Raw genomic sequence first — 27,386 nt, forward strand, 5'->3', positions numbered from 1 at the left:
GACCACACCAGAAACCTGCAAAGATGCACCATGGACAGGCTGGTCTTCCTGTCTTATGCTGGGACACGGCCCGTGGGACACCAGCGTGGGACACCAGTGTGCTGGTGGCAGCCAGCCCATGCTCAGGCTCTGTCATCCGATGTGGGTTTTACCCCGGCTGCCTCCTGCACCCCAGCTTCTCCGTGGGGCTCCAGGGAGAGGTTCCATCTCCCCTGGCTTCAAAAGGAGCTCTGTGCTCTAAGCTGGTCATGCAGCTCCCTCTATAGTCAGTGGATAGAGACAGGGACTCGTCCCACTGTCCCTGTCACCAGGGGCTCTGTTCCCCTCTCCAGGCAGCACAAGGAGCCAAAGGGGTTCAGCTGCATTAGTCCCCCCCACCCCAAATGCCCACAGCTGGCTGGGAAGAAAATCTGCATCTGCATCCATGAAACTGAGGAGCGGAGGCTGAGCCCGTGGGGATGGCACTCACCTGTCTCTGCTTGGACCCAAACTGTCTCCAAAAAGCAAAGGTCAAAGTCTGGAGCCTCTGTGGGTACAAGCCAGGATGGGGAGATAGCCTGGGAGTGCTCTTATTTTTGCACAGGTTGTGAAATAATCCCCCAACGTGGATGGAACAGTCTGCAGGCTCGGCATGGGCACGGGGCTGCAGCGGCACGGGGCAGGCCATCCCATAATTTTTACAAAAGCACCGAGTCCTAATGAATATGACCTTGCAAGGGGCCAAATCCTGCCCCTCCATAACGGGGTTTACACTGTCGGCCACAGCATAAGTGCATTCATAACATGTATCATTTGTCATCTTTTCATCAAGAAGTGTGTAAATGCTTTCCCCGAAGCGCAGAGCTGTTTTACAGCCGGGCTGTGAAACCCTGCAGTCTCCGCTCCAATAGAATCGCATTAGTGCCAATAATCTGGCAGATATCAGGAGCGAATTTAATCAAAAGATCAGGGCCCTGATTTACAGGGGTCCATGACAGAGTGGAGCAGATGGAGGTTTGCAGGACCCAGATGTGGAATTTCACTTGCAACATCATGTGGAGCAGAGGGAAAGCAGAAGGAATGGGCAGCAGGGCTTCGGCATTCACTCTCACAAAAACTAGTAAGAAAAGAGGAACAATTTGCCCTTGTTCTGAGGTTTTGAAGACAAAAATGCAAAATTTCTTATCTCTGGGGTTTTGTTCTGTCAAACACAGCCCAAACGGCTCCCGGCTGTGTGCGGCACCCGGGGTTTGATCTGTCATCAAGCCCTTTGCCCATGGTTTGCAGACTCCATGCCATGCTCTGTGACAGGGCGCTTCTGATCACCAACAACTTTCTTTCCTCTTTTTTTGCAAGAAAATAAATGGAAGTAAATGCACAGGCAAGGAACATGGCACGGCTGCACCACCCTTAACCACCAGGGTGCAAGTCATCCCTAGAGCCCAGCTTCTTACACCTTCACCTGTGCTGCTAAGACAACTTCAGATCACTAAAAAAGTCTTTTAATTAAAAAACTTTATAGGTTTGGCTATTAAAAAGCATCGCACAAAACATTGTGCAAACATTTCAGCAGTGTGACATTTTTGGATAAATATCAAAACCAACCATTTAAAATAATGCAACTCCTGCCTCTGTAATTTTCTGGCGTTAGATGCATTATGAATTGAGGTACATAGGATGGAGTGAGAGATGAGAAACACAGGTGAGAGGAAAAACAGGATGGGTGTGTTAGGCTGAATTAATGAAGCTGGATTGATACAAACACATCTTCGGCAGCTCTTTCGTGGAACTTTTACTGTGAGTTTGCCCAAGCTCGCGCGGGATTAGCGGCTGGATAAGTGTGCTGTGTGCTCTACGGGCTCACAAGGCACTGCTGCTCTCTTATCTGCATTTTTGCTCTTGTATATTCATTTGTTGAAATGTGTTACGTGTGGGATATGAACGGAGCAATGCGATGGTTGAAAGAACCAAGTCTTATAGAGAAAACACAATCCGCTGGGGGAGATGGGACATCAGGCCGTTGTGAGGGAGATGGCAGATGCTACGGGATGGTTAATTCCTTAATTCTAAACACACTTGGCTAAGATGAGACTCTGGGAGACCTTTGCCCATCGGCAGATGGCTTGGTGAGATGATAAATTAATATTGTTATCAGTGGGGAAATGGCTGAAGTTGTTAGATGGTAGGGTTTGTTTTTTAAAAAACGCCTGTTTTCAACAATTATTTCAGAACAGTCCATGAATGGGGGGGAAAAAAAAAAGAGAAGGAACGTAAAATCCCCTGTGTCATAAACAGCTCAGGAAAGAGAGTTTTCAAAGGAATGCCTTTGCTGTAGGAAACTTCATTTTGCCCCTTTTGTATAGGACGATGGATTACGCCAACAATAAACCATTCCAGCTACTGTGAAATTGTGCTAATAGCCTGGGAGTCGGGGAGCTGTTCATGCAGCAGCATATTTATTACATACCTTTGTATCTGTTAGCTCCAATAGCCGCATTTTTGTTATAAACTGTGGGGGGTTGGAGAAGTATTTAAATTTGGCGATCTCAAATTTCAAGAGTGGGAGCAATTCGCGAAGGCAGGGGGATGAGAAAAGGACAATTGCAAAGAGAATTTAATAGAGTGGATGACCCAGCAACTGGGAAATTCAGATTTAAATTGTTGCAGAGTGCCTCGCAAAGGCCATCGTGCAGCTTCCTGGGTGCTCGCTTGGGGAAACTGAGGCACGGCATGGCTCTGAGGTCCCTCCTGCAGGTACCACCTGGCTGAGATTTTTGGGTAAGACCTCCAGCTGAGCATCCCCTCCCTGCTCTGTGCTCCCTGTGCTGATCCCAGGGCACTGGAAGCCCTATGGATGCACCGTGACAGGGAAAGAGCCCCTTGCTCCCCCAAATCCCACCCCATCCCCAGGGCCCCCCATGCTGGGGAGGCAGCCGGGATGAACCGGAGCCACGGGAAGGAGTTTGCTGTGCTTGGAGAGAGGTGGGAATTCCCCTCTTCTCCCCCGCACCCCAAAACCCTTTCTGGGGAGCAGGAAGGTAAATGAGAATCAGGCTCTGGGCATCATCCACGAGCACCCGCTGCCCGGGGGATGGATGCCCCCCTGCATGGAAGCCCACGCCTTCACAATTTCCCTTTGTTTGCTCAACCTAATGTGCTGTTACTTCGGTACAACCCAGCCGCGAAAGCAGAAATATGAATTCTATTACAAGACGTATCCGCTCGGGACTGGAGGCAAGACATGGCCGGCAGCCCGCTGCCGGGGTGCTGGTGTTGGGGACGGGCTGGCAGCAGCTCAGCCCCCCTGCATCCCTCTCTTCTGCCTCCTCAGAGCCCGGAGCAGCCGCTCCTCTCCCTCCCGGAGCCACGGGCTGGGTTCACATCCCACCAGCCCGAGCGTCAGATGAAGCTGGAGCTTGTTAGCAGCCCCAGCGCAGAGCAGACCGAAAACGGCTCATTGAAATAGTTTTTGCAAGATGAAAAAAAAAAAAGGGGGACTAGGGCCATCTAAAGAAGTAATTTCTTTTTCTTCCTTGGCAAAGAGCTTCTCTTTTCAGTGGGGAAAAAAAAAAAAAGAGTATTTTCATTAAAAAAATTGAAAATGCTGAGCACTCAAAGCTTTCCAGCCACAAATACCCAGCTTGGGCCAAAATGCTTTCCATTTCTTGTTGAAATTATTCTTTAGAGAGAAAAGAGCTGAAGCTTTCTGCAGGAAACCCCAGCATCTTCTAACATGGGTTGTGAATGTTTACTTGATTCCTTTAGCAGCATCACAGGTCAGGATTTACATCTCTTCCAGCAGACAGAGGAGAGTTAAAGGAGTTCCTTTGCAAGGTTTGCTCTTATTGCTGCTCCCGCCCCGGCTGAAGCTCCGCTCACCATCACGTCTGCCACAGGAGAGGAAACCTCAAAAACACAGTTTGCTGGGCTCAAAATTATTTCCCATTTTACTCTTCTCGCCTCGTCCTGAGGAGTGAAACGTTTTGCACATGGGCTAAGTGCTGCCGGCCAGGGTGGGAGGAGGAGACGGCGTTTGGAGGAGGCTGATTCACAGACGCTACGTCGGACCCTGTACCTGGGATTTTGTGCAACTCAGCCCTTACATACGTGATGACCGAGTCAGCTGTGGTTATTAGTGCTGATGAAGCACAATTTATAAGTGACAAAACCTGAAAAAATGTGAAGGTGTCCTCAGCGAGGACTTTTTTATTTCAGTGGCCTTGTCCTCACCATGAGGCTGGGGAGACCAGAGAGAGGTGATGGCAGGGAACATGGGGGCAAGAAAAATCATTTCAGGGCGTTGGTTTGGGGGAGGGAGGAGCAGGAGGAGTCTGGTTAGAGCAAGAGCTGTGGGAGCAGGAGCAGCAGAAAGGGGCGGGAGTGGTGCCCAGAGAGGTGGGCACCCCTGGAGACATCCCCATCCCTGGAGACATCCCAGGCCAGGCTGGACGGGGCTCTGAGCAACCTGAGCTGGTGAAGATGTCCCTGCTCATGGCAGGGGTGGCACTGGATGAGCTCTGAAGGTCCCTTACAACACAAAGTATTCTCTGACTCTATTAGAAGGAGCCGTGAGGACCCAGCCATCCCACCCCAGCCTCGGTACCTTTGCAGGCCTTGCGGTGGGAGATGGGCTTGCTGAGGTCGCGGTAGAAGCCCTCCTTGCAGTAGTGGCAGTGCCGTCCCGCCGTGTTGTGCCGGCAGTTCAGGCAGACGCCGCCGCTCTTGCGCCCGGACAGCTTGTAGAGCTCCATGTTGAAGCGGCACCGCCGGGCGTGGAGGTTGCAGTTACAGGCTGTGAGAGGCAAAGAGCAGAGACCATCAGCATCTGTGCCCGGTCACAGAGGTGCCAACCCCGGGGGTGACCGCGTGCCTGGGGCTGGGCACCCTGGAGGGCCTTCCCAGGGTGCCCCACCATATGGAGGTGTCACAGGATGGGATGCTCTGGTGGCACCTCTGGCTATGGGAAGCCAACTGCTAACCCACACCCCCTCCTTGATCAGGGCTATGTGGTGAGTCCAGCTTTTTTGAAGGGAAGATGAGCTCACCGAGAGCTTGCTTCACCATCATGATTTGTAACAAATATGCCTTTTGCCCCTCCCTGCTCTCCATGTGAATTAGAGGCTGGGTGCAGGCAGGGCTGTGTGGGCAGGGAGCCCATCCCTGGTTAGGAAACAGCAACGCACAACCCCCCTGCTGCTCCCCCAGCTCTGTCACAAGCACCGTGCCCCATGCGAGCACGGCTCATCCCCCTTCTCACCCGCTCCCACACCGGGGGGGCTTCATATCGTGCTATTGCTTGGTACAAAGCCCCCCTGAATGCTGAAAACCCCTCACTTCCCAGCACCGCAGGAGCACCCTCCGCCCCCAGGAAAAGGGGATTTCCAACATCACCTGCCCAACTTTCCCAGTATTCCACTCTCACCAGTTCCGGCACACTCGAGTGTTTGAACTCCGCACATCCTTTTAAGACCTCCCTAGCTTCCCCGACTTTTCCTTCCTGTACTCGGTACCCGGAGCACAAGGCTCTGTGAACGTGTGCAGCCCCAAACAGGTGGATCAGACCTCACCCCTGCCTCCACATCTCCATCCCACCGCCGAGACAGGGCCAGCCTGACGCCCGGTTAGTCAAACACCAAAACGTCCCCCTCTGCTTTGATTGCATGTGCTGTGACGGAACCTGCCGGGAGATGTCCAATTCCTCCACCATATGCAGCCTAATGTCAACACAGGACTATTTTAACAAGGGGCCTTCGCAAAAGACAACTTAAGGACTTCAAAAGCTCAGCCCCTTGCCTGCCTCTCTCCAGGGCTGTCATGGGAACATCAAGAAGCAGTTGCTGGGGCTCTGTGCTTTACCGAGAATTTTATAGCTTGTTTTCTTTTCCCTTTGCTTTTATTTGCTCTTCACCCCCGAACAATGCATCTGTGCAATGCCAACCCACAGCTGGGCCTCTCGCCTCGGCACGAAGGTGTCACGGCTCTGGGCTTGTCACCTTCCTTTAGAGCAGAGACATCTTAATCCCTCGTTCCTTCCTGTTTACCTTATGGTGCTTGCCCAAGACAAAGACATGCTATATTTGCTTAATTATCAAATTTCAGCGCAGAAAATTACAGCATGGTTCCGGATTATTTATCAGGAACAATCCCCAGCTGAAAGCAAAGGGGAGAGCAAAATCCTCCGGACACGTCCGCCCAGCGGGATGAAGATTGCTCTTGCTGTGCTTTGCAATCTGAATTCCTCTGGCTGACATGGTGAGGCCCAGCCTCACGTCCCCACCAAACGCTGGCAGAGCAGGACAAGCAGCCACCGACGTGCTAATGGTGACAAGAGCGGCCGGAGAGCGGTTTTGCCAGCCGTGAGAAAGTGAGATTCCCGACACCGAGCGGGGCCACCACTTTGAACTGCGGTTTGCCTCTCCTTCAATGAGCCCGCCAGCCTGCGGGTGCATTTGTCAGCTCCCAAAACAGGAGAGGACCATGAAGGCAACCGGAGACACAGCTCCTGTGTGCAGAGGGAATTGCTGCTTTTGTAGATCTGGCTGGTGACGCCGACACATTTGCTGATGCTGCGGACGCACTCAAGCGGCCTGTGTGCAGCCAAAAGCAGCGCAGGAGCACGCATGGGGCGCGTTCTGCGTCCCCCTCAGAGGTTTGTCCCCTTCCATCTCAGCATCAGGAGGAGCATCTGTGCTTTGCCAGGAGTGCCCAGCAGCCACCCAGCTCTGGAATTCACCATGTGCTGAGCAGCCCTGCCAGTTTATGGCTCTGTCGCAGTCAGCACCCTACAAATAGGGAATTAGAGGTGATTCTTGCCCTGCGGAACGCACGAGCTAAGCTTCTGGGAAGGAGGTGGTGTTTTTAAAGTCCCAATCCCTGCTTAACAGAGAGGCGACCGAAATGCTGAGATGAAACCCTTCTCCTGGGCACGCAGCAGGCACAGGGCTGGGGGCTGGCTCCTCTGTGCAGGGAAGAGCCTTCCCCCAGCTGAGAGGTGCACCAGGACTGCAACACAAAGGATGTCCTCTTGGGACACCAAGGTGACACCTGCATCAACGGCATGGCCTCAGGACTCAGCTCACACAGAGGAAGAAAAGATTTGAGTCCCTCAGTCTGAGGATCTGTCATCCCTGTGACCATGCAGGCGCATCTCCATCGTTCAAAGCCTTGAGACTCACTAGCAGCTCTGCCTTCGATGCTACAAACCACAGGATTTAGTCCCTGTTGACCAAGATGAGGAGATATTTCTCTTGGGGGGTGGCATGACCTTGCAGAGGATCTAGTTTTTCCTTGAAGTTGGCAGAAATGCATGTTTTCCAAAGAGCATGAAAGCTCACCTCCTCCTAAAACTTGTATTTTAGGAGAATTGGACTCAGTACTTGAGTGTTTTGCAAGATTGCATTGGCAAATCCCTTTTTAAAATTCAGAGTTGAGCCCACCCGAAGAGTGAGTGAAAATATTCACATTTCTTTGGGTTGCTCGATAAGCAGAAATGTTTTTGCAAAGCCAGGGAAGCAGAACTCCTGGGATTTTCTCAAGATCTTTCCAAATATTTCCACTGGTCCCACCAGGGCAGAGCTGCGCGGGAATGTGGAGGAGTGAGTGCAGCGTGGTGAGCTGCTTACAGCTCTGCTCCTGGGATCAATTTTACATTGATCTTCCAGGGATGGGAAAATCCAGTGTCTGGAGAAGGGAAGAGGAACCTCACAGGAGGCTGCAAGGAGCCCCCCAAAACAGCTGTCCCTATGCTTATCTAGAGCAAACGACCTAAGGATTGTGTGTACTTCAGAGTATAAACCCTCCCAGGAGGGACTGAATGAGCTGGCAGAGGATGTGGGCTGGTCGAGCCCCTCTCCATGCCCAGCGTCCCCGTACTTGGCCTCTCTGAGAGCTCCCGCAAGCACCACAAGCAGCCAGGGAGTGACAGCCACCCCTCCACCACGACTTCTCAGCTCTTTTTGGCTCTGTCAGCTTAGTCCTGGCTCTGTGCCCTCCTTTCACCTGCACCCCCAGGGCATTGAGAACATCTGCTGAGCACCACTTGCCTCCTAACACCATGCACATGGGTGCTTTTCTATCATCCATCCCCTCCTGATCCACTTATTTGTGCAAAGAGAAGGGGGCAAACTGACTCAAAGAGAGTGGCTTTGATTGAAATGACTGTCTCCTCTGCTCACTCTGAGCACCTGGATCCTGAGCGGCCAGTGCTGGGCACTGCTGGCCACCAACCAGGGCTTGCTGGCAGCTCCGTCTGTAGCCTGGTGTGTTTGCAGACGCCCAATGGGAGAGGCTTGGTCTGACTGAAGGAATATAGACATGCTATTTTTTCCTGGCAATAGCTCATAGGGATGGAAGAATTAGGGCAAATGCAATAAATGACCCCTCTAGGCATCAGAAAGTCCTTGCTGGGGACGAGGCTGGGACACGTCGTGATGGGATCCACCACACTGGTGTGGTGTTGATGCTGAGTGCGGGTGATGCCTGGGCACACCACAGTTGCCTGATAGGGCCAACCGGGATCCAGCAGCAGGTCCTGATGCTTTTGGATCCCAGCTCCGGATCTGTGTGCGGTCCCGGGTTGGGGAGGGTGTGCGGCTCATCTGGTCACGTTTTCCCTGGATGGAGGCGCTCAGGAAACGTGGCTCCTGCCCACCCTTTCCCTCTCTCGATGGTTAATCCCCCACTGTGTTAAAGCATTTTGCCTCATTCCTAACACGAATTGGCCTGGCTTTAATTTCCAGTCAGTGCTTCTTGGGTTGAATTTCCCTGCCACAGTTAGTGGCTCTTTAGCAACCCATCTCTTCTTTCTATGAATGCCTTTGCCAGCTGTAAGAAAAATCACCTCCTAACATTGGCATCACCTCTGCTCCCCATACTTTGCTTTTCACCCGGTTGAGAAGACACCCCTGCAGGGGCTGCAGACCCCACAGAGACCCAGTTATGGGCAAAACACGTGCCAGGTGCTGAGACATCTCTGATGAAAGGTTTTGGCTCCAGATGCTCGACTAAACTCAGTGCTGCTGTCTCCTGCTCTCTTCTTTCTCTTATTTTGCCAAGGACCTCACAAGCCTTTTGTTCACTGACTTTATTGCACACAGATGTACAGAGCTGCATCAAACAATCTCTACCTGGACCGCCAGGCTCCAATATGAATAGCCAGATATCACTTAAACACAGATGGAGAAGATCGGAGCAGAAAAGAGGAAAGCTGTGGTCTGGAGCCGGGTGAAGAAACATCTCCACATTAGAAGATGCAGAAGCATCTCCACATTAAAAACAGTGACTTGGTCAAATGAATCTGTTGAAAAAGGTCAAGGCGGGTAGGATTTTCCATTTGGGAGAAGGAAAGGAGATACATGAATGGAGGCGCAGGCTGGAGCTGTGCGGTGGGAGCTGTGGCTGGGGTCTTTTGTGCTGCTGCCGTGTCCCCCGGGCCCCGCGTCCCAGTGCCCTGTTCTCCCAGGACACATTCCTCCGCGCGGTTTTCATTCAGCAATGACAATGCTGCCCTTTCAAAAGACCCCACCCTTCCAAAACTTATATTTTGGCAATTTTCAAAATGCAAATTGCTTTTTAAACAAACAAAAACCCCAAAACATTTTGTTTTAATTTTTGCAAACAATAATTCAGGGGAGGGGAGAAGGGGAAGGGGAGGATAGAAGAAGCCAGGGGCTGAAAGTAATCTCTAAATTTGACTTCAATTTATGAGTAGTCTTGGTGTCCTTAAAATTGTCCTTTTCCCATATAAGTGGGTTTGGTTTGGTTTTTTTTGGTGTGTGTGTGAGTTTGTGTGTGTGTTTTTGTTTGTTTGTTTGTGTTGTTTGCTTATTTGTTTGTATTTTGTTTGTTTGTTTTCCCCAGAAAATTGCTAGCTCAGCCTGAGCCATTATTTCCCTCCTGCAGGAGCAAGCCCTGTGTGCATCGTCCCAGCTGCTGAGAGGGGCACCCTGCCCATGTCCAGCTGAGGAGGGCCCCCTGGAGATATTGTCAGGGATATTATATCTCTCAGGACCATATTGGTCAAGGAAGCAGCCACCTTTAAATCAAAGAGAGGGAACAATGGAGAGGGAGCACCCAGAGCCAGCAGAGACCTGTCTGCTTGCTGGACCGGGAGGCGAAGAGAAAGTCCCTATGGAGACAGTGGGAAGGTGTCCCTGGTCCTCTAAAGCACCGCGTCCCTCCAGACCTGCTGCTGGCTGGTTTGAGGTTTTGGAGCATCTGGGCATAAGCCTGGAGCTGGTGGACGAGCTCCTGCAACACTGCCTGCCCTGGAACCCTCTGCTCTGGGATGGAGAGCAGCTCTGCCGAGAAGGACCTGGGGAAGTGGGGATGAAAGACTGGCCGTGAGTTGCAATGTGCACTTGCAGCCCAGAAGCCAGTCACACCCTGGGCTGCACCAGAGGGAGAGTGAACAGCAGGTGGAGGGAAGGGACCCTGCCCCTCTGTTCCGCTCTGGTGCGACTCCCTGCAGTGCTGGTCCAGCTCTGGGTCCTCAGCACAGGACACACATGGACCTACTGGAGAGGGGCCGGAGGAGCCACAGGAATGATCCGAGGCTGGAACAGCTCTGCTGGGAGGACAGGCTGAGAGAGCTGGGGGATTCAGCTGGAGAAGAGAAGCTCTGGGGAGACCTTAGTGTGGCCTTTCTGGACTTAAAAGTGGCCGATAAGAAAGACGGGGACAGACTTTTGAGTGGGGCCTGTTGTGATATAACAAGGGGTGATGGTTTTAAACTAAAGGAGGGAGATTCAGGCCCTGAGGGTGGTGAGAGCCTGGCCCAGGTTGGCCAGAGAGGTGGTGGATGAACCATCCCTGGAGACATCCCAGGCCAGGCTGGACGGGGCTCTGAGCAACCTGAGCTGGTGAAGATGTCCCTGCTCATGGCAGGGGTTGAGCTTTGAAGGTCCCTTCCAATCCAAGCCATTCTGTGATTCTGTGATTCTATGGTCCAGCATGGGCTGTGGTGTTTTGGGCTGCTGGGATGTGCCCATTGAGTGATCCCAGTGATGTGGTGCTGCAGGGATGTCCCCTGGGGAGCATGGTCACTGCCCAATCTAGGTATGGGGTTTCTGTCCATGCATGCTGCAGCAAAATAGCAAACCACGGATGAACACCAGCAGTGATGTCCTGCACACTTCAGCCACTGCGCACAGCCCAGGAACTCGGAGCAGCCAGGACTGAGCAGCCGGATCCAGCTCTGCTCGCAGGGCAAGCGGCCCCTGCCCTCCCGCGTGGCTCCGTGCCACCCACCACAGACCCAGTTGGCCGACACTAAACAAAAACGTTTGCTCAGGAAAATTCATTTGCCTGCACTGCTAAGTCTGAGTAAGGAGGAGGATCGGAAACTGGTTTGGTTTGCTCGAGCTAATCCACCAAAGGGGAAACCCATTGGGGTGTTGTGGCTGTGAGGGGGAGACACAGGGTCTGCGCCAGGCCCCAGGTTTTCCTGACGGTTGGAGCAAAAAGAAAGAGGAGAGTGTGCGGACACACCACAAAATATGCAGCTATGGCTGGCATCATCCATGAAACCGGAGCCACAAACCTGGCTCGCAGCGGAAGCAAGCGTGCGCTGGTGGTGACGGGAGGAAAGCCCCATCCTTGCTGATGCATCCCAGAGACCCCCAGCTGCTGAAGCTGAAGGCTTTTTGAGCAGCCCCTTGCATTCTGATCTGCTCTCCATGGGGCCAAATGCCCCTCACCACTCTCCACCCACGAGAAACATCCTGAGACTGGGGAGAGGCCAAACTGCAAATGCAGGTGAAGAAAAAGGAGGGGCGTCCTGGGGAGAAACACCCTGAGAAAATCTTCCTTGTGGCACAAAAACTATGGGGGACAAGAAGACTTTTCCATGCATGAAAAACCTGAGGAATGGCAATTCTGTGAAAAAGCACTAGACGGGATGGCCCCAAGGTGAGCCAGGACCTCCCTGGGGATGCTTCACACCCCAAGTGCCCTTCACTTCCCACTTTGCCCAGTTGCCAAACCGCTACATGCCCCAGGGACTGACGGACCCTGGGGATGTCCCTCTGTCAACGCTGGTTCTGCAAAGTATAAGAACATTCTGCAATACTGAAGCCCAAGCTCGTAACAGCACCATTTATGCCCACCTGACTCTTCCAATGATAAGATCTAAATTTTCTTTTATATTAAAAAAATGCCAAACTGACTGTTTGGACTGAAATCTTTGAGATCAGTTGCCTGAGTCAGGCTGAATATTTCTGGAAAAGTTCCTGCTAAAATGATTCAGCTGCTAATGGGAAAAAAAGGCCAGTAAAAATACAGTGTCATACCAATGCTAGCAAGTTTGGGGATTTCTTTCCTTAAAGAAAATCTATTGCCCTTATATTTGAAGCCAAGGCTTTAAAAGAAAAACATTGCTCCATGGTAGAGATGTCTTCTGCTGTGTCTAAGAAGAAATGCTCAAGCTTGGATGAGTTTCTAAGTCACTGAAAAATGGCGGACATGTTCTGTCAAAGTTGATGGAGTTTTGCAGCTAAATTCTCCCAAGATCTTATTTTCACTGGCCAAAGCAAGCTCAAAACCAAGCCTGTAGAGACTGGGCAGCAGATGCTGGTCCTGCTGGTGGATTCTTGGGTCCCCTCTGCCTTCCGCACAAGGTTCACCTCCAAACATCAGAGCTCCTGAACAGCCATGGTGATGGAAGGGTGACCTTTCATCAGATGCTAGGAAGTGGGTAGGAGAAGCAAATGCTAAACAGCAGAGCTTGATGGATTCAACCCCTGAAGGTGTTTTGGGGATTGTCCTCACCCCAGCAGACAGCAGAGGTAAACAAGGCACGACCATGGCAAACCGGTTATCCATCAGCACCCGTAGCCAGCTCAAATACTGGTCATCAAAACTGGGCAGCAGACAGCTTGGCAAAGCCAACATTCAGTATGTGATCTCTGGTGTGTAGTTTGAGAACAGATACAGGGAGAACATCCAGAGCTGCTCAAACCCAAAAGAGGAAAGAACAAGCCCAATCAGATCAACTGCTGAGGATTACTTTGTCGACACTTACAATTATCAACTTTTCTCCAGAGCTGAGAGACCAAAACTCTACCCAGAAGCACAGGATCCCTTTAGAGAGCACCCGGCAGCTGCTGTAACCCAGGGATGGTGGCTGTCTGTCCATCCATCCCTCCAGCCCCCATGCCGTGGGAGCTGGTTCTGACAGTGACACACACTCCTCATGACACAACCTGTCTGATATATGCTTTTATTGATTTCAGAGAGGGAGATATTTTCATAACTGCTTCCACATCTATTAATTCCAGACTGGACTGGAGCACCAAAATCTCCCTAGGTATTTCCTGGCTGTCCACATGGTATTTCTGGCTCTGTGGGAAGTATCAGATGAGCAAGAGCAAAACTTATTCCTGGGAGATTTACAGCTCTGAGATGCTCAGATTATGAGCCAGATTTTAACAGTCTCTGAGCAGTGGAGATCTCCGCACTGCCCACACACGTGGCAAACAGCTGCTCCCAGCCACTGAGGTCCCACTGATTTGTGTATTCCTGCCTTGAACCCCCCGGGGACATCTCCAGTGACCTGTGATGGCTCCTTCAAAGCCACCGGGCAGCTGACTGTCTATCAACAGGCAATGAGGATGGATGAGAAACCTGTGCGCCTGTTGTGTTGCATTGAAATGTTGAGATTTGTGGCAGCCTCTCACCCAAGGCATTTTATCCCAAAACAAAAGCAGTCTTACTCAATACAGGATGCAAATCACAAAGCGAGCCCAGCCCTGGTACAGCACACACGGTTGTACTCAAAGTGCCTGGAAATGGGCTGCAAATTGCCCTTGGGAGTGTGCTGGGAGGGGACATTGAGTGTGCTGGGAGGGAACATCGGCTGCTCTTCAAAAGAGACGGGAGTGGAGTCTCCTTCCATCTAGAGCACCTCTGAAAGCTGCCTGGAGATGGGGGCTTCAGCCTCATAGTCTACACCATGAGTCCACATCAACAAGGACTGGAGGAACCGTCTCTGATGGGTGGGATGAGAGCTGGACCTCACTCGGGGGCTGACCTGGGGCTGGGAGGGACACAGCAGAGCGTGGGCCAGGATCTCCTGTCCTGCACTGGAACTATCAGCACATTGTACCCACATGCAGGTGCCAGCGTGGCCAGGGAAGCGATGGCACTTGCAGGCACATTCTAGGTGGTCTAGCAAGAGCTCCCTTTTCTTCAGTAGCTGTGGGATTTGACAAGGAGATTTTCTCTGCAAATCGAGTATCGTGCAGGAAGTTTGCTAATAGGCTTCAGCCTTGAAAAAGCTCAATTAATTTAATTTTTTTGAGAAAGGAAAAGTCAAGAAGTGAACTCTATTTCAATCTGGGAGATGATACCAGGCTGTCATCAGCTTGCTTTATTTAGTTGCACCATCTAAACTCAGCCTCCTGAGGTTGTAAATACTTTGAAATTAATTGCTTGCATCCTGTACTTCATCCGGATGCCATCCAAAGGCAGAAGCTAACTGGAGAGCTCACCCGAGAACCTATGGGTTATCAGAGAAATCACAGAGCCACCAGCCCCCCCTGCCCACCCCAGTCCAGCTCCAAGGTGCTCGTTAAGTGTTGATGTTTATTTAGATTTGGAGGGGAATCCACTTGGGAACACTTTATCCACTTAGGCTCTGGCCTTGTGGTTTCCCTCTTATCTGGTACAGATCTCAGCAACCGCTTTCCTCCCACCGCCACAGGGGTTGTGGCACTTTTCACGAAGTCCTTTCTCCTCTCCCCACCCCACGACACGGTGCTGACCTCCCCCCTGTCCATTCTGCCAACCTCAACAGGCTGTTAGGAACTGCTGCAGGTTGAGCAGACGCTTGTCAGGGTGCCAAGATCAGTATCTCAGTCCCCAAGTGCTTGGTCTCATCAATGTTTCTGTAAAGCCAGAGCCCCGCAGCTCAAAAGGAGGGCATGTGGTGGACCAAGATCTGAGCACTGTGAACCTCAAAGTGATGTTCTAGCCCAGACCAAGGGGCAGGAGCCAGCACAGCCCATGCAGAGACCATCACTGCCCCAGCCCAACACATTTTCCTGCGAGTTCTCCAACATTTCTACTGCAGGATTATATCAGCCACTTAAGGGTTAATGTCACAGCAGAAACAGATATTGAAAGAGTTTGTACATTCAGAACACAGGTTACTCCAAATGCAAAAGGCCTGAGAGTGCAACCAACCTAGCAAAGAATCAAAAGATTCTAAAATCTGTACTAAAACTGTTCAACCTAAAAGGACCAGGGATACGAACAGCCTTAGCTCTGCTTCCATCGCTGTCCGGAGGAGCCAGGAAACTTGGCCATGGTTAAGGCAATGAAAAGCCATTTCACACTAGCTCAGGATGTGATTCCTCCAGGGTAGACTCAGCTTAAAATGATGACACTCATGTGCCCAGTCACTGCCTCTCCGGTTGTGCTAATTCAACCGTCTGTGAGGTCGGGCTATGCTGAGCTCTAGTTTAAAAACAAACAAAGCATGTTCAGGAACGTGTTGTGTTTTTTTAACCCTAGATCATTTCCCAATCTTGTTGGGAGTAGAGCCAGGGGAATTGTTAAACCGGCCCCAGCCAGAGCTGCTACCGCAGGGACCCTGCGGGCAGGAGCTGTGTGCTGCTGCCAGAGCCCGTCACGAAGCCGTGCAGAGCCCGTGGCCGCTCATCTCCCCAAAAACACAGTGGCATCTCCTCCGAGGTGACCTGGAGCCTGGGTCCCTGTGCTTCTGGACCAGAAACACATCTCCAAAGACCAGCTCTCACAGAATTTGCCTTGGGAGGCTGAGTCAGTACCGCTCTCTCCTTTGAATGACCCTTTTGTCCTTCCCTGGCCATCGTTTTGATGCTGCCTTCCCTTGTCTCTGCCAAGATTGCACCTCCTCATCACCCCAGGCAGTGCCATCTGTGTATTGACACCCCCCAGGCCCCCGTACCCCTGTGCCAGCAAGGAAAAGGAGACCCCTGCCCAGGAGACAGCATCCTTCTTGCAGCCAGGAAAGGATGCTGCCCAGCCAGCAGCTCCCACGAGCGACCCGCAGAGCTGCTGTGTGACAGCACGGACAAAAGCCCCACGGAGAGTAACACTCCATGGGGATAGTCTCCTCCACTTTGTCCCACATTGTGGGTCTGTCTGGGAGATGGTCCTGCCTGTGCCCCAGCCCCTGCCCTGCGCTGGGAGATGGAGCAGGGGGTGGCTCTGGCAGCGCTCACTGTGCCATCCTCCCCTTCCCCGGGAATGACAAACCTCAGCTTGGCCACTTGACGCGCCAAACAGTAACACAAGCTTGACAGATGACGGCTCTCGGGAAGGGTTTTGGTTTCTCTCTGAGGCCGAGCTGGCTCAGGGGAGCAGTTGGCAGCTCAGCACAGTCATTTCCACCCGGCAGAGCGGGACCAAGCGTCCACGCTGCCACGGAGAGGCTGGCCATGCCGGCTGTCTCCTTCACGCCACACAGCCTGGACTCAGACACTTTGCTCGGCAGCTCTTTCCCTGGCCAGGAGATGCTCCCCAGCATGATGCTGCTCCCCAGCCCAGAGGCCAAAGCAGGAGGGACAGAACAACTCATTTTTGCCTGTGCCACCCCCAACAGTAAAGCTCTGGTGATGCCAAAAAGGACACACAGGTCCAGATAAGAGGACTTGAACCACCCTAAGGGCTGAGACTGACAGTCACTTCTTTTTTGAAAATGTTTTTCAACTCTTATATTAATTAATGTATTTCAAAACAGGTGAATGCTCTGTAGGACCAGTTTCTTGCAATAGCTGTTGTGCAGTGAAGAACTGGTGTCTTCAAAAGCAGAGATAAGGCACCACTGGTCTAAAACAAGTCTTGATCTTCCCTGCATGGTGAGTTCCTCTCTGTTTTTCTAGCAATGAGATTCCCTAATCACCTCTGTCCAGTTTGGTTCACCAGCAAACAACCTGTAAAAGGCCTGAGCGCCTGGAAATCTGCGAAGTGCTCTGCTGAGGCAGGTGTCCACATGAGAAACACCATTTCAGGAACCTGAGGCTAGGCATCGACACATCTCTTCCCTGTTATGCTAATAAAATGCAGTAGATTGCTGCAAATTAATCCCTTTTCAATCAGTCCTACAGTGACTATGAAAACAGAAGCCATCCATCCCCCATGTATGGCTGGAGGAAGGTGCTCACTGGCGCACATGTGTGCTTCCCCTCCTCTGCCCTTGTTCTTGTGCTATGAACACCCCAAAATTTGGCATCTGTCTTGATGCCGAGACAACCAACAGTGGTCAGCCCTCCCCACTGTCAAGCCCATCGACATCGTCTCCTCCACGGTACGTTCTTCCAGTGCAGGGGTAGACACCTCTCTGAGCCACCACGGCTGGGGACAAACACAGCTGCACCATCCCCTTCCCTGCGCTCTGCCACGCTCACAAACTCCGCCACATGCAGAGAGGTTCCTGCCATGGCTCTGCTACTGACCGCAGTGTAATCCTGCCCAAGCTGCACAACACCACCGTGCCTCAGTCTCCCTTTCTGGAAGCAGGCACATGCTCAGTGGGATCCTGGAAGGTTCTGTTTTGGGAAAGGCTGAGAGGGCCAGAATTGTCTGTGGGTCTGCAGAAAGTTGTTAGAGGCATTACAAAAATTCAGCTCTAGCTGGGAAACCTCAGCAGAGATGGATGTTAATTCTGCTTCCAAGTCTTCCCAAATTTGAGCTAATGCTGCAACCACAGGGACCTGAACATGAATCCCAGCATCCACCAACTGTTCCATGTTAGCCTGGACCCTACACCAGCTACTGGTTGGATTTTGAAACACCCGTCAGATGTGAAGAGCCAAGGATGCCCGTGTTTGCTCAACGATATTCGCACCTTTAGGGCCGTGGACAAAGCTCTCCTTTGTGGCCACGGCTAAGCCCAGGCAAACAAATTTATCTTATCGCCGGGATGTTATCGGGGGATCTGAGAAAGAAGGCCATGTGCCTGACCTCCCAATCAGCGTTATCATTAGCATGGACATGAAAGTATTTTGCAGAGGTGTTGGCACAATCCTGTCTGCCCTGCTACCCCCACCGCTGCGGGACGGCCGCTCTCTGCTCAGTGCTCAGGCTGGGCAGCCCGGGGACTCCCCTGCAAGGCACCGGTGTGTTTTGTTTTCCTGGAGATTGGGGTTTTATCAAAAGCTGACAGGCTTATCCTGCCTTATCAGGGGAGTAGAGCTACTGTTAATGGTTTTCTGTAACAGGCTCTGGGCAAAAAATGTTGATTGCTGCCTGCACTCTGCAGGTTGAAGAGGATGGGCGGCTGGGATGGATGAGCATCCTCTACCCGCTGTGGAGGTCTCTGCAGAAGGCAGCTCTGTGATCCTGTGCATGAATGGGACCAAGATGTGCTGTCCTGCAATGTTTAACATCAAGATCCCAGCACCTGTGAACGCTAAGAGGTGGTATCCCACCTCTGCAAGGGAACAGCTGTCAGCGCCGGTGTCCCACACACGTGTTCGTCTGCAACACGGTATTTCACCTTCTCACTTTCCCTCTGATTGCCATGGGATACGTTATTTTTCCTTTCACCTGCTTTACAGCTGACTAGTGACAGTCTGCATGGGCTGAAAGCTCACCCCAGAGACAGTGATGGTTCAGCAGCCCTGGTGCTCCTCAGATGCCAACATCTCAAGGAGACTCGTGATCTGTGTGTGCTCGTCCTCACAAGCAGCTGTTATCCACTTTACAAATGGTGAAACCAAGGCTTGGAAAGGTTATAGCGTGGGGTCACAGAGGTGTTAGTCTCATAGAAAGAACTGATGAGCTGGAAATACAAGTATCTTTGGCGTCATGAGAACTCTTGGGCAATGTAGGGCAGGGATTTCAAGCCAAGTCACCTCTATCTTAAACTGGTGCTTGAGCATCGTCCTGAGGGCACAGATGGCAAAAGGGCTCAGTGTACAGGACGAGGGCAGTGGGTGAGTGTGAACACAGTCTGCCAGCACCAGGGGACTCCCCGTGAAGGATGCTCAGCTCCAGGCTGTGTCCAGCTCAGCCCAGCCCTGTGTGGGGCTGGGAGTGATCCCACTGACCCAGCATCCCCAAGGGTGAAGCAGGCAGACATCTGCTCAGTCCTGAAGCAAAGCCGACAAATCTGGCCCTACAGCCCCCCTCGGGCAGGGACGATGCACCTGGAAATGCAGCATCGCTTCACTGCCCAGCCCAGAGCCTGTGGCTACCTGCACGCTTTTAAGGGTCGCTTAGGGCAAACTTTGATGGCAGAAAGTCAAAACACACAGCCCCTTCCTGGGGCTGCTCCTCTGTTTCTCTCTGAGGGATTTAATCCTGATCAAAGCTAGTCAAACACAGGGATTTCCCGGCTTTTCTGCTGGGGTGAAGGTCCCGTGCATGCCACGGCCCTGGGACACTGCTTTGGCCAACCTGACCTCGCTGTCACCCAGGCAGGAGGGCCAGGAAAGACCAGAATGGTTTGAAGAGGATAGTTAATCCCTGGACGTGACAGCATTCATGGCAACTGGGCAGGTCTTTGGAGAAAAGCTGACATGAACACCCAAACACATAAAGCTGCACACACTTTGGATGAGCCAAGGCGCTTTTCAGCTGTGGAAACTCTTTGCTTTTTATTTTAGCCAAGACCTGGGGAGTGGAGGTGCCATGGGGTGGGTTCTCTGGTGGTTGGAGGAGGATGCTGGGGTCCCCCTTTTCCTAACATCGCATCACCCACATTTTTAAAGCTCCCTGCTCTCCACTGGCCTGTCACTATGAAGTCCCTGTCAGCATCCAGTGTTCACACCCATAACCCCAGTGTCACTGCCAAAAACCACCCCAGGGCAGAGAAGGGACAGAGCAAGGACAATGAGACAGCCCAGGCCCAAGCAAAGGTGTTGACAAGCTCTTGAGGGCAGGGGAGGAGGGTCGGTGCAGAGGGTCTAACAGAGCCCTGGGTGTCCCAGCAGCCACCTTCTGTCTGCCCTTGGGGACACCAGGGCCACCATATGCTCCAGCAACTGCCAGGCAAATTTTATCAGAACCCTTTAATTAGTTTATCATGGGCAATTAGCTCCACGGCTCAGACTGCCCCTGGCACGGTCTGCAGATCTGGATCATTTCAAGTGAGGGCTGCAGATGTGTAGACATCCCAGGAAACCACGAGGCGGAGCGGCAACACTGGCAATGGTGGGTGAAAAGGATGCTCTGAGATGGGTTTGTGCCAAGGGATGGGCCATTTTTACCCTAAAATTGCCTGACCCATCACTTCGAGAGAAGGCTGGACTCCGCATTGGATCCGAGCCTCATCCACGACCATCCCTGTGGTGACAGCAAGGAGGGAGCATGATCAGGTGCTTGTGTAGACACGGGGCAGGCTGGGCATGGGCAGAAATTGAGCCACGTCCCCATAAATCCTGAAGCCAGCCATTAGAATACTCCCATCCAAAAATACCCTGAAGTTATGCCTATAGCTTAAATCTAACCTGTCAGAGACATTGCTCAGCTCACATCCAGCCTGCCCTCCCTTCTCCCCATCACAAGCACCCCGTGGGAAAGGTCTCTGGATGTATGACCTCGCATTGTGTCTGGAAACTGGGAAAACTGGTCCAGGCCAGCCCTGTGCCAGGGACCATGTCGAGCTAACGGTGGGGACAGACAGGCTTAGTCCTCGTGGCACAAGGGTGGCCGCAGCGTGACGGTGCCACGGCATGCAGCTGCTTCTCGGGTCACGCCTGGGGTACATCACACTGCTGCGGGACGGGGTGGGAAAAGCCACTTGCCCTGGGCTGGAAGATTAACACTGTGAGGGCAGGGTGACAGGCCTAATCCCTTCATCTTGTGGGTTTTTTCCCCGCTTTCTTGCAGCCCCAGCTGCCGTGTGAGACTTAACGTGAGTCTGCCGCAGTGGGAGGCCCGCTCCAGGCTTCAGCTGAAGTTCATGAATTTAGCCCACATGCTGCAGAGAGGAGATTGCATTTCTTTTAAGGAAAATGCATTTCCTCCAGTTACAGCAACCGGGCTGGGAGTGAGGAGTCCTTTATTTGAATCTGGCCTCTGCTTTTGAGCTCTGGACGTTGCTCTGAGCCAAACCTCTGATCCTGCTGTGGTTCATTTTCAGGCGCGTGTGCCCCAGAAACGTTTTTTTAAATTAATTTTTCATACAGAATTCTTTTGCCTGATGGATGCAGTGAGAAACTATTTCCCAAACAGGAAAGAGAACCTCCCTCCCCCCTGCTCTCTCCCGTGGATGTTTTTAATAACAACATCAATTGTCTGCGAAATACTTATTCCTTTCTGACCTCAAAACAACTCCTGGTTCCAGCATGGCCACAAAATGAGTCTGAATGACTTCACAGGGCCTGGCAAGACGCTTTGCGTAACAACGCACAGTTAGTGAAGGGCCCGATCCCGGCAGCGGGGAAACACCTCGGCTTCGCTGGGGGCTGAGGATGCTGGTCCTCCTGTGCCAGTGATTTCTCCGGCATTTCTAACTTCAGTTGCTCCTTTTTCCCCAAGGCCTCCACCCATGAGGACATCCCTGCTTGTCCTTCATCCCAAATCCCCTGTGCGCTGTTTGCTCTGAGCAGCATTTCTGGTTTGTGTGATGGGTTCCTCGTGGTCCCAGCCAGCTGTACATGGCATGAGCAGGAGGAGAGGCCTTCAGGACGTCTTGCTGCTGAAGCATGCAGACCAAGGAGGGTTTATAGTGGGGCAACAAGGGTAAGAGGCAGCCTGAAGTCCTCCAGTGCCACCCCACGGGTAGACACTGGATGTAAGCTACGCCACCTGCAGCCCAAAGCTACATGATGACAGAAGTTTAGATGTACTAGTGCAGACACGGACCAGCATTTAAACCCAAATCTAACCCACGAAGTGGATGTTTTGGTGTCTTCTGCTATTTCTATCTCTGACCTGATCAGAAAGCACTATGTGATGGTGATGTGGCCACCACAGCACCGGCTGGCTGGGGATGGGTGAGATGATGCATCTCACGGCCACCTCCTCTGGTGGCACATCTAGTCCTGCCTTTGGCCAGGTGAAAAATCTGTCGTGCCCCTGAAGCAGCCAGACATGCTCAGTCCCAGCAGCCTTATGAGCACCCCGGTTAAAAGACTCCTCACTGGGCACCGCACATTCACAGCCGTTACAGCCCCATTTTCAAATTTGCAGCCCTGCATGGCTGGACTGCAGCGATTGTCACAGGACCAAGACCCACCAGCCCTGAGACTGCGGGATCCCAACCCAGCCAGGGGCCATTTTCTGGCCAAACAAATTATCGATTGATTGAAGCAGCCTGGGACCAGCTGGAGCTGCTCACAGAGTCATGGTGACTGAGCTGTAAAGCAATGCTGATTTTCTTGTTAGGTCATTGGAAATACCCATCTGGGAATTTCTGAAATGTTGCATTTTGGTTTTCCGCCGTGAAAGGGCACTGCAAAACCAAAGTCACCTCGAGGCAACCAGAGGAGGGAAATCAAGCCACAGAATATCAAACCAAAGGGAATTTTTGAGGGGGGGATCAAATAAAATATTTCTATGGCCTGAAGTCCTGGAGGAAAGGGGGGAAGGGAAGTGTGCAGGACAGCAGATGCTTTGGCAAGAAAACGGAAACAAGTTTGAGCTCAAGCCCACTCCGGACAGAGAAGCTCTTGCTGTTCCCAGCTTGGCCCGAGCTGTGTTCGCCCACTCTCCCTCGCACAGCTACACCCTGGGACGGGGGATCCCTCCAGCCCAGAGGTGACCACCCAAAACCCCCTTTCCCACCCCAGTCAGATGAGCCACAGCAGCTTGAAGCAAACCCCTGCCTCCACCTTTTCTCACCCCAAACCAAGCCTGGAGGTCCTGGGGAGACCCAGACACATGTTAGCTCCAAAACACACAACTGCAGCAGAGGCTGAAGTGCAAAATCCCTTCCACAGAGGCTTTTTTGGCTGAGTTTCTGAGCCAACTGCTACACGAGCCACCAGCCACCTCCCCTGGGAAGCCCAACCGTGTCCCCAGGGGTGATGGGTGCCTCCGTCCCACCTGGGCCACGTACCACCCCACCAGCCTTGGAGCTGAGCAGGATGACCACCCCCACCCCACGCCCAGCCCCAGCAGCTCAGGGGGCTCCTGTGCACATTGGTTTCTCTTGCCTTCCTTCAGGCGACCGGTTTCCCAAGCCAAACCTCTGAAGAGTCTGTGGTTAGCCCATTGCTGAACACAAGGCTTTTAAGTACTTGTTTGCCACAGTTTGCATCTCTGGCACAAAGCTCGCCACAGCCCTGGAAATAACCCCAAGCTGAAGCCTGATCCCCACAGCAGGAAATAAACATAATTTTATAAGCGTTAACAGACAGCAGAGTACCGGCAGGAATACACAGCATTTCCTAGGAACCCAGATGTTTGTAAACCGACGGGCTGCGCCGCACTCGCGCTGATGTCAAGGAACGCTCAGGGCCTAAAGGGATGTTCCTACATTAGGAAACAATGTCTTCAAAAACCACAAAAACAGGGACTCCGGGTTTGAGATGAGGAAAATTAAACCATGGCACCCATCGAAGTATCACCTTGCTGTCAGACCCAGAGGAGCAGGAGCGAGCAGGACCAAATGCCAGCCTGGAAAGGGTGGTATGGCAAGGGAAGGCTGAGAAGCAAAGGGGACATGGCTCTCAGTCCTCCACTAGTGGCTGAAGCTCTTTTACGTTCTTACAGGCTTGAATTTGGTCCATAGCATTTTCTGTCTGCCTTGCGAGGTGTTGGACAGATGTCCTGGCCATCTGCAGTGGGATGTTTGCTGCCTCCGCTGGGGAAACAGACGTGTTTTCACCTGAAAGACCTGGGAAGCTCCAGTCACAAGTAGGGAAACAAACTTACCTTCATCAGGACAAACACTGCTTCTTTTAAAACCAGCCTGAAATCCCTCTCTGATGTACACGCCCCAGGAGCTCGAGTCGTCTTCACCTATGGCTGAACACATTCCCCCAGAGGGAGAAAACCCTTCTTCTCCCTTTGAGAGCCACAAAACAGATTCATTTCAGCTGCAGGATTTTGGGTAGCGCAAATGAGAGGGATTTACTTATTGCTTTCGTTGACAAGCTAAGCTAAACTGACACGTGTAACCTGAAATCAGAGTATCTACTGCAGCCTCGCACTGAGACGTCTGTGGGTGAGAGCGTCTGGTGCCATGGGCTGGGCTCTGGGTAAGCTCAGCCTGGCCACGTGTCCAACCCATCCCAGGACCCTTTCCCGCTTCCTCTGGCTGGCACGCAGGGCGGGCAGCGCCAAAGCTGGCAGCATGTGCTGTGTTTGCCATAAAAACTGATTGTTTTCAAACGCAACTTCAGAGCCTATCCCCAAGGGTGGGATGGGGATGTTTCCACCTGGGGACCAGCGGTGGGTGGCTGGGAGTGCTGTGTCACAGCTACTCGCTGCTGGCTACTGCTTGGGCAGGCTCCCAAACTGCTGGTCCCTGGGGCACAATTTTCCCTGGGTTAAAATTAATGGCACACAGGAGAGCTCTCCAGCCACACAGCTCATCCCCAGACAGACTGGACTAATGTGGGCGCAGCACAGTGCTGTCAGCGTAGGCAGAGGGGCTGGAGTGTCCCAAGTGTCCTGGGGATGGGTCACCCTCTTGGCTTGTTGGAGAAGGGGCAGAAGCTCTGTCCATGCCCCTGATGCCTTCCTAGGTGATGGGAGGGATCTGTGCCCCTTGGTGCTGAAGGGTATTTTTAGCAGGAGTATGGACACAGGCAAGTCCTTTCCCCTCTGTTTGGACAGCTGCATGGACAGTGTCCCAGCTGAGAAACACGATTTTCACCTTTTTTTTTTTTCTTTTTTAAATTTCTGCTGGGTCATTTATCACCATTTCTAGTCCTGGATCCATTTACTGTGCAGCCGCGGCCAGCAGTGTGTGGGCAGGAGAAATGTCCCCGGGACCATGAAAACGCAGCCTTGGCTGCGCAGGGAACAGGATCCTGCGAGCAGGTGGCCGCCCTCCACCATCACCCGCTCAGATAGACATTGCCCCAAATGGGTCACTTCCTTAGGAAGCCCTTTGAAGGGACAGAGGACCAAGAAGTATCAGTCCTGGTGGGTAGATGGTGTTCTTTGCTCTGCTTCCCGTTGCGTTTGCCCTCAATAGCACAACCACAAGGACTTTGAAAGCGTATCGCCCTAAGAACATAGGTTGCATGCTTTTATTGAGGTTTCATCAGCAATAAACCCTCCAAGACAACCTCCGTATTCACTGACACTCAGCTCACATTTTTAATAAACCAAAAAGCCTATTCTTTCAGTCAAAGCAGCCCCAAACATTATTCAATCTGAAGCTCAGGGTCTCCACCTGGACGGAAAAGCCATTGCTTTCAGAATGGCTGGAGGCCAGAAAGTTGGCCATGGGTCTGGGATTCTCAGCTGGCCTGTGAGAAAGAGGACTTCATGTTTCCACCCTGCCATGACCCTTTGGGCTGCTCTGTTGGTTCCAGCAACACCTGGAATGGAGCAGCACTGACACAGACACACATCAGCACGAAGAAGAGACACAGCCCGTGACACCTGACCCTACACCCTCATGCCCTTCAGCACTTATCCCTTCTGCCATAATAACACCCATGTCAGGAAACTGGGGCAGAGGGGCTTTTCCCCTGCCCAGGCAGGTCCTTCGCTCAGCCCCATCAACCTTCAGCCTTACTCCTTATGCAATTCTCTTTTCCTTAAAAAATGCAAGAGATGGTTTCCTTTAGAGGGGTCTTAAGCTCAGTTTTGTGCCTGCATCCCACGCAGGGCCTCGGCACAGCGAGCTGTCCCCTCGGCCGTCTGCAGCCGGCGACTCCAAACCCTTTGCTAACAAACCCGGGCAGCGCTGGACGGCATCCCCGTGCGCCCAACACGTCCCCCTGCTCTGGGCAATTGTTCAGCCCAGATCCTGCCCAGATCATTTTTAACCTTCTGCAACTTTGGCTCTGGCAGAACTAAGGCTGCTCGGTGGGTAGCCTATTCCAACCAGCGCTCCCTTGTATTTGCCTCTCCAGGTGGTAACAAGCTGAAAAGCGCCTGTAATCCCTCTGAATTAACCACACAGCACAGAAACAAAGTCGAACTCTATTGTATTATGTTCACCTCCTTTTAACATGGGCTGGTTCAGCCACCCAAGATAAAGCAGGCAAGGATCTCACAGCTCACTGTGCAGGGACCCCAAAGGAGGAGGTAGGAAAGGTCCACCAGACCCCCTTCCCATGGCCCTGGGGAGGTTATCTGCAAAGCCACCAGTGTTCTTGCCACCGTTTTTCAACTACATCAAGAAAAAGGTCTCCTGTCCCATCCCCTCCCACAATTGTTGCCTTTCACCACATTTTTTGGCAAAGTTCAATCTGATTTTTTTTTCTCCAGCCTTAGTGACATTGCCCATTTAACTCTAAAAGCTCCCGTTAGGACAGTACTGCATGTCCGTGGCTACAAATGGGATACACCTTGTAGGCTTCATCTGAAAGGTGTTGGCACACGGCTCTGAGCTCGACCAATGTGCCGAGACAGCGTGTCTGCAATTTCAAGGTAAATGGTGAGCTTTTTGAAATAGTTCATTTGGCAGAGAGTGCAACATATTCCCTGTGCCAAGCATCGCATTCATGCCTTGTTTCTTCAGGACAGGTTTTCTACAAAAATTTCAGACAGCAAACTCAGTAATCCTTCCATGGTAGATCTGGTTTGCCCATTTGCTGCTCCTCACCCTCCCAAGCCCCACAACAGGACCGAAGCCTCTCGTCAGACGAGGCTGCTGTCCCACAGGGACGTGGGCAGAGGGCGCAGAGGCAGAACCGGCCGAGCTGAGCCCCAGCCCCGAGAGCCGTGCACCAGCTGCCTCCTAGAAAGGTGCTGCTGAGTGTGGAGATGGCCGCACACCCACCACACCCAGCTCCTGCTGCATTCGGCTGCCCTGCTGGTATAGAAACCCCTCAGTGTGGCAGCCAAAAAGGAGCTATTTGCACCATTTTAACCTGTCTCTGTGCTAGGGGTAATTCCTTCTTGCTGCCTAGGCACTGGGCGCTGTGTCCCCCAGCCCCGCTGACAGGGGCTCACTGTGCTGAGCAGTCGTCCTTTGTCACCTCCACGTCCAACTCCTACTTACACGGTGTTTCAAAAAGAGAGACGCAATTTCAAAGCAATGTGATTTAAAATTGGGTCCCTCTTTTTGAAACACCCTGTATTTCCAACACCTTCAAATGGGGAAAGCCCTGATGCAGTAAAATGAGCTCCAGAGCATCTTGTCTGTGCTGGAGCCCAAGTTCAGCTCAAACCCATACCAGGGCAGTGCTGGGATTGCTCCAGCTTGGCTTGTCTGCCTGGGATACTTCGAGCTACCAAGCTGGGAGTGACTGGGATGGAGAGGGAGAACATCAGGGCAGCAGATGGACTGACACCTTCATCAGCCCTGTCTGGAGCCCACAGCGAGGGGCTGTGCCTGCTCATGCCGGATG

The 27,386-nt window shown here is 52.3% G+C and overlaps 1 protein-coding gene across 1 annotated transcript in view; it reads right to left on the minus strand.

The window, feature by feature from the left end:
* Window positions 1–27,386, minus strand: part of NTN1 (netrin 1) — a 97,935-nt gene that overhangs the window by 41,064 nt on the left and 29,485 nt on the right. The window contains exon 2 of the mRNA XM_065852675.2: window positions 4,583–4,771. Within this exon, the coding sequence (XP_065708747.1) occupies window positions 4,583–4,771 (189 nt within the window). The remainder of the gene's footprint in view (window positions 1–4,582; window positions 4,772–27,386) is intronic.

Source organism: Patagioenas fasciata, chromosome 18, assembly GCF_037038585.1.
Source record: "Patagioenas fasciata isolate bPatFas1 chromosome 18, bPatFas1.hap1, whole genome shotgun sequence".
Lineage (NCBI taxonomy): Eukaryota > Metazoa > Chordata > Aves > Columbiformes > Columbidae > Patagioenas > Patagioenas fasciata.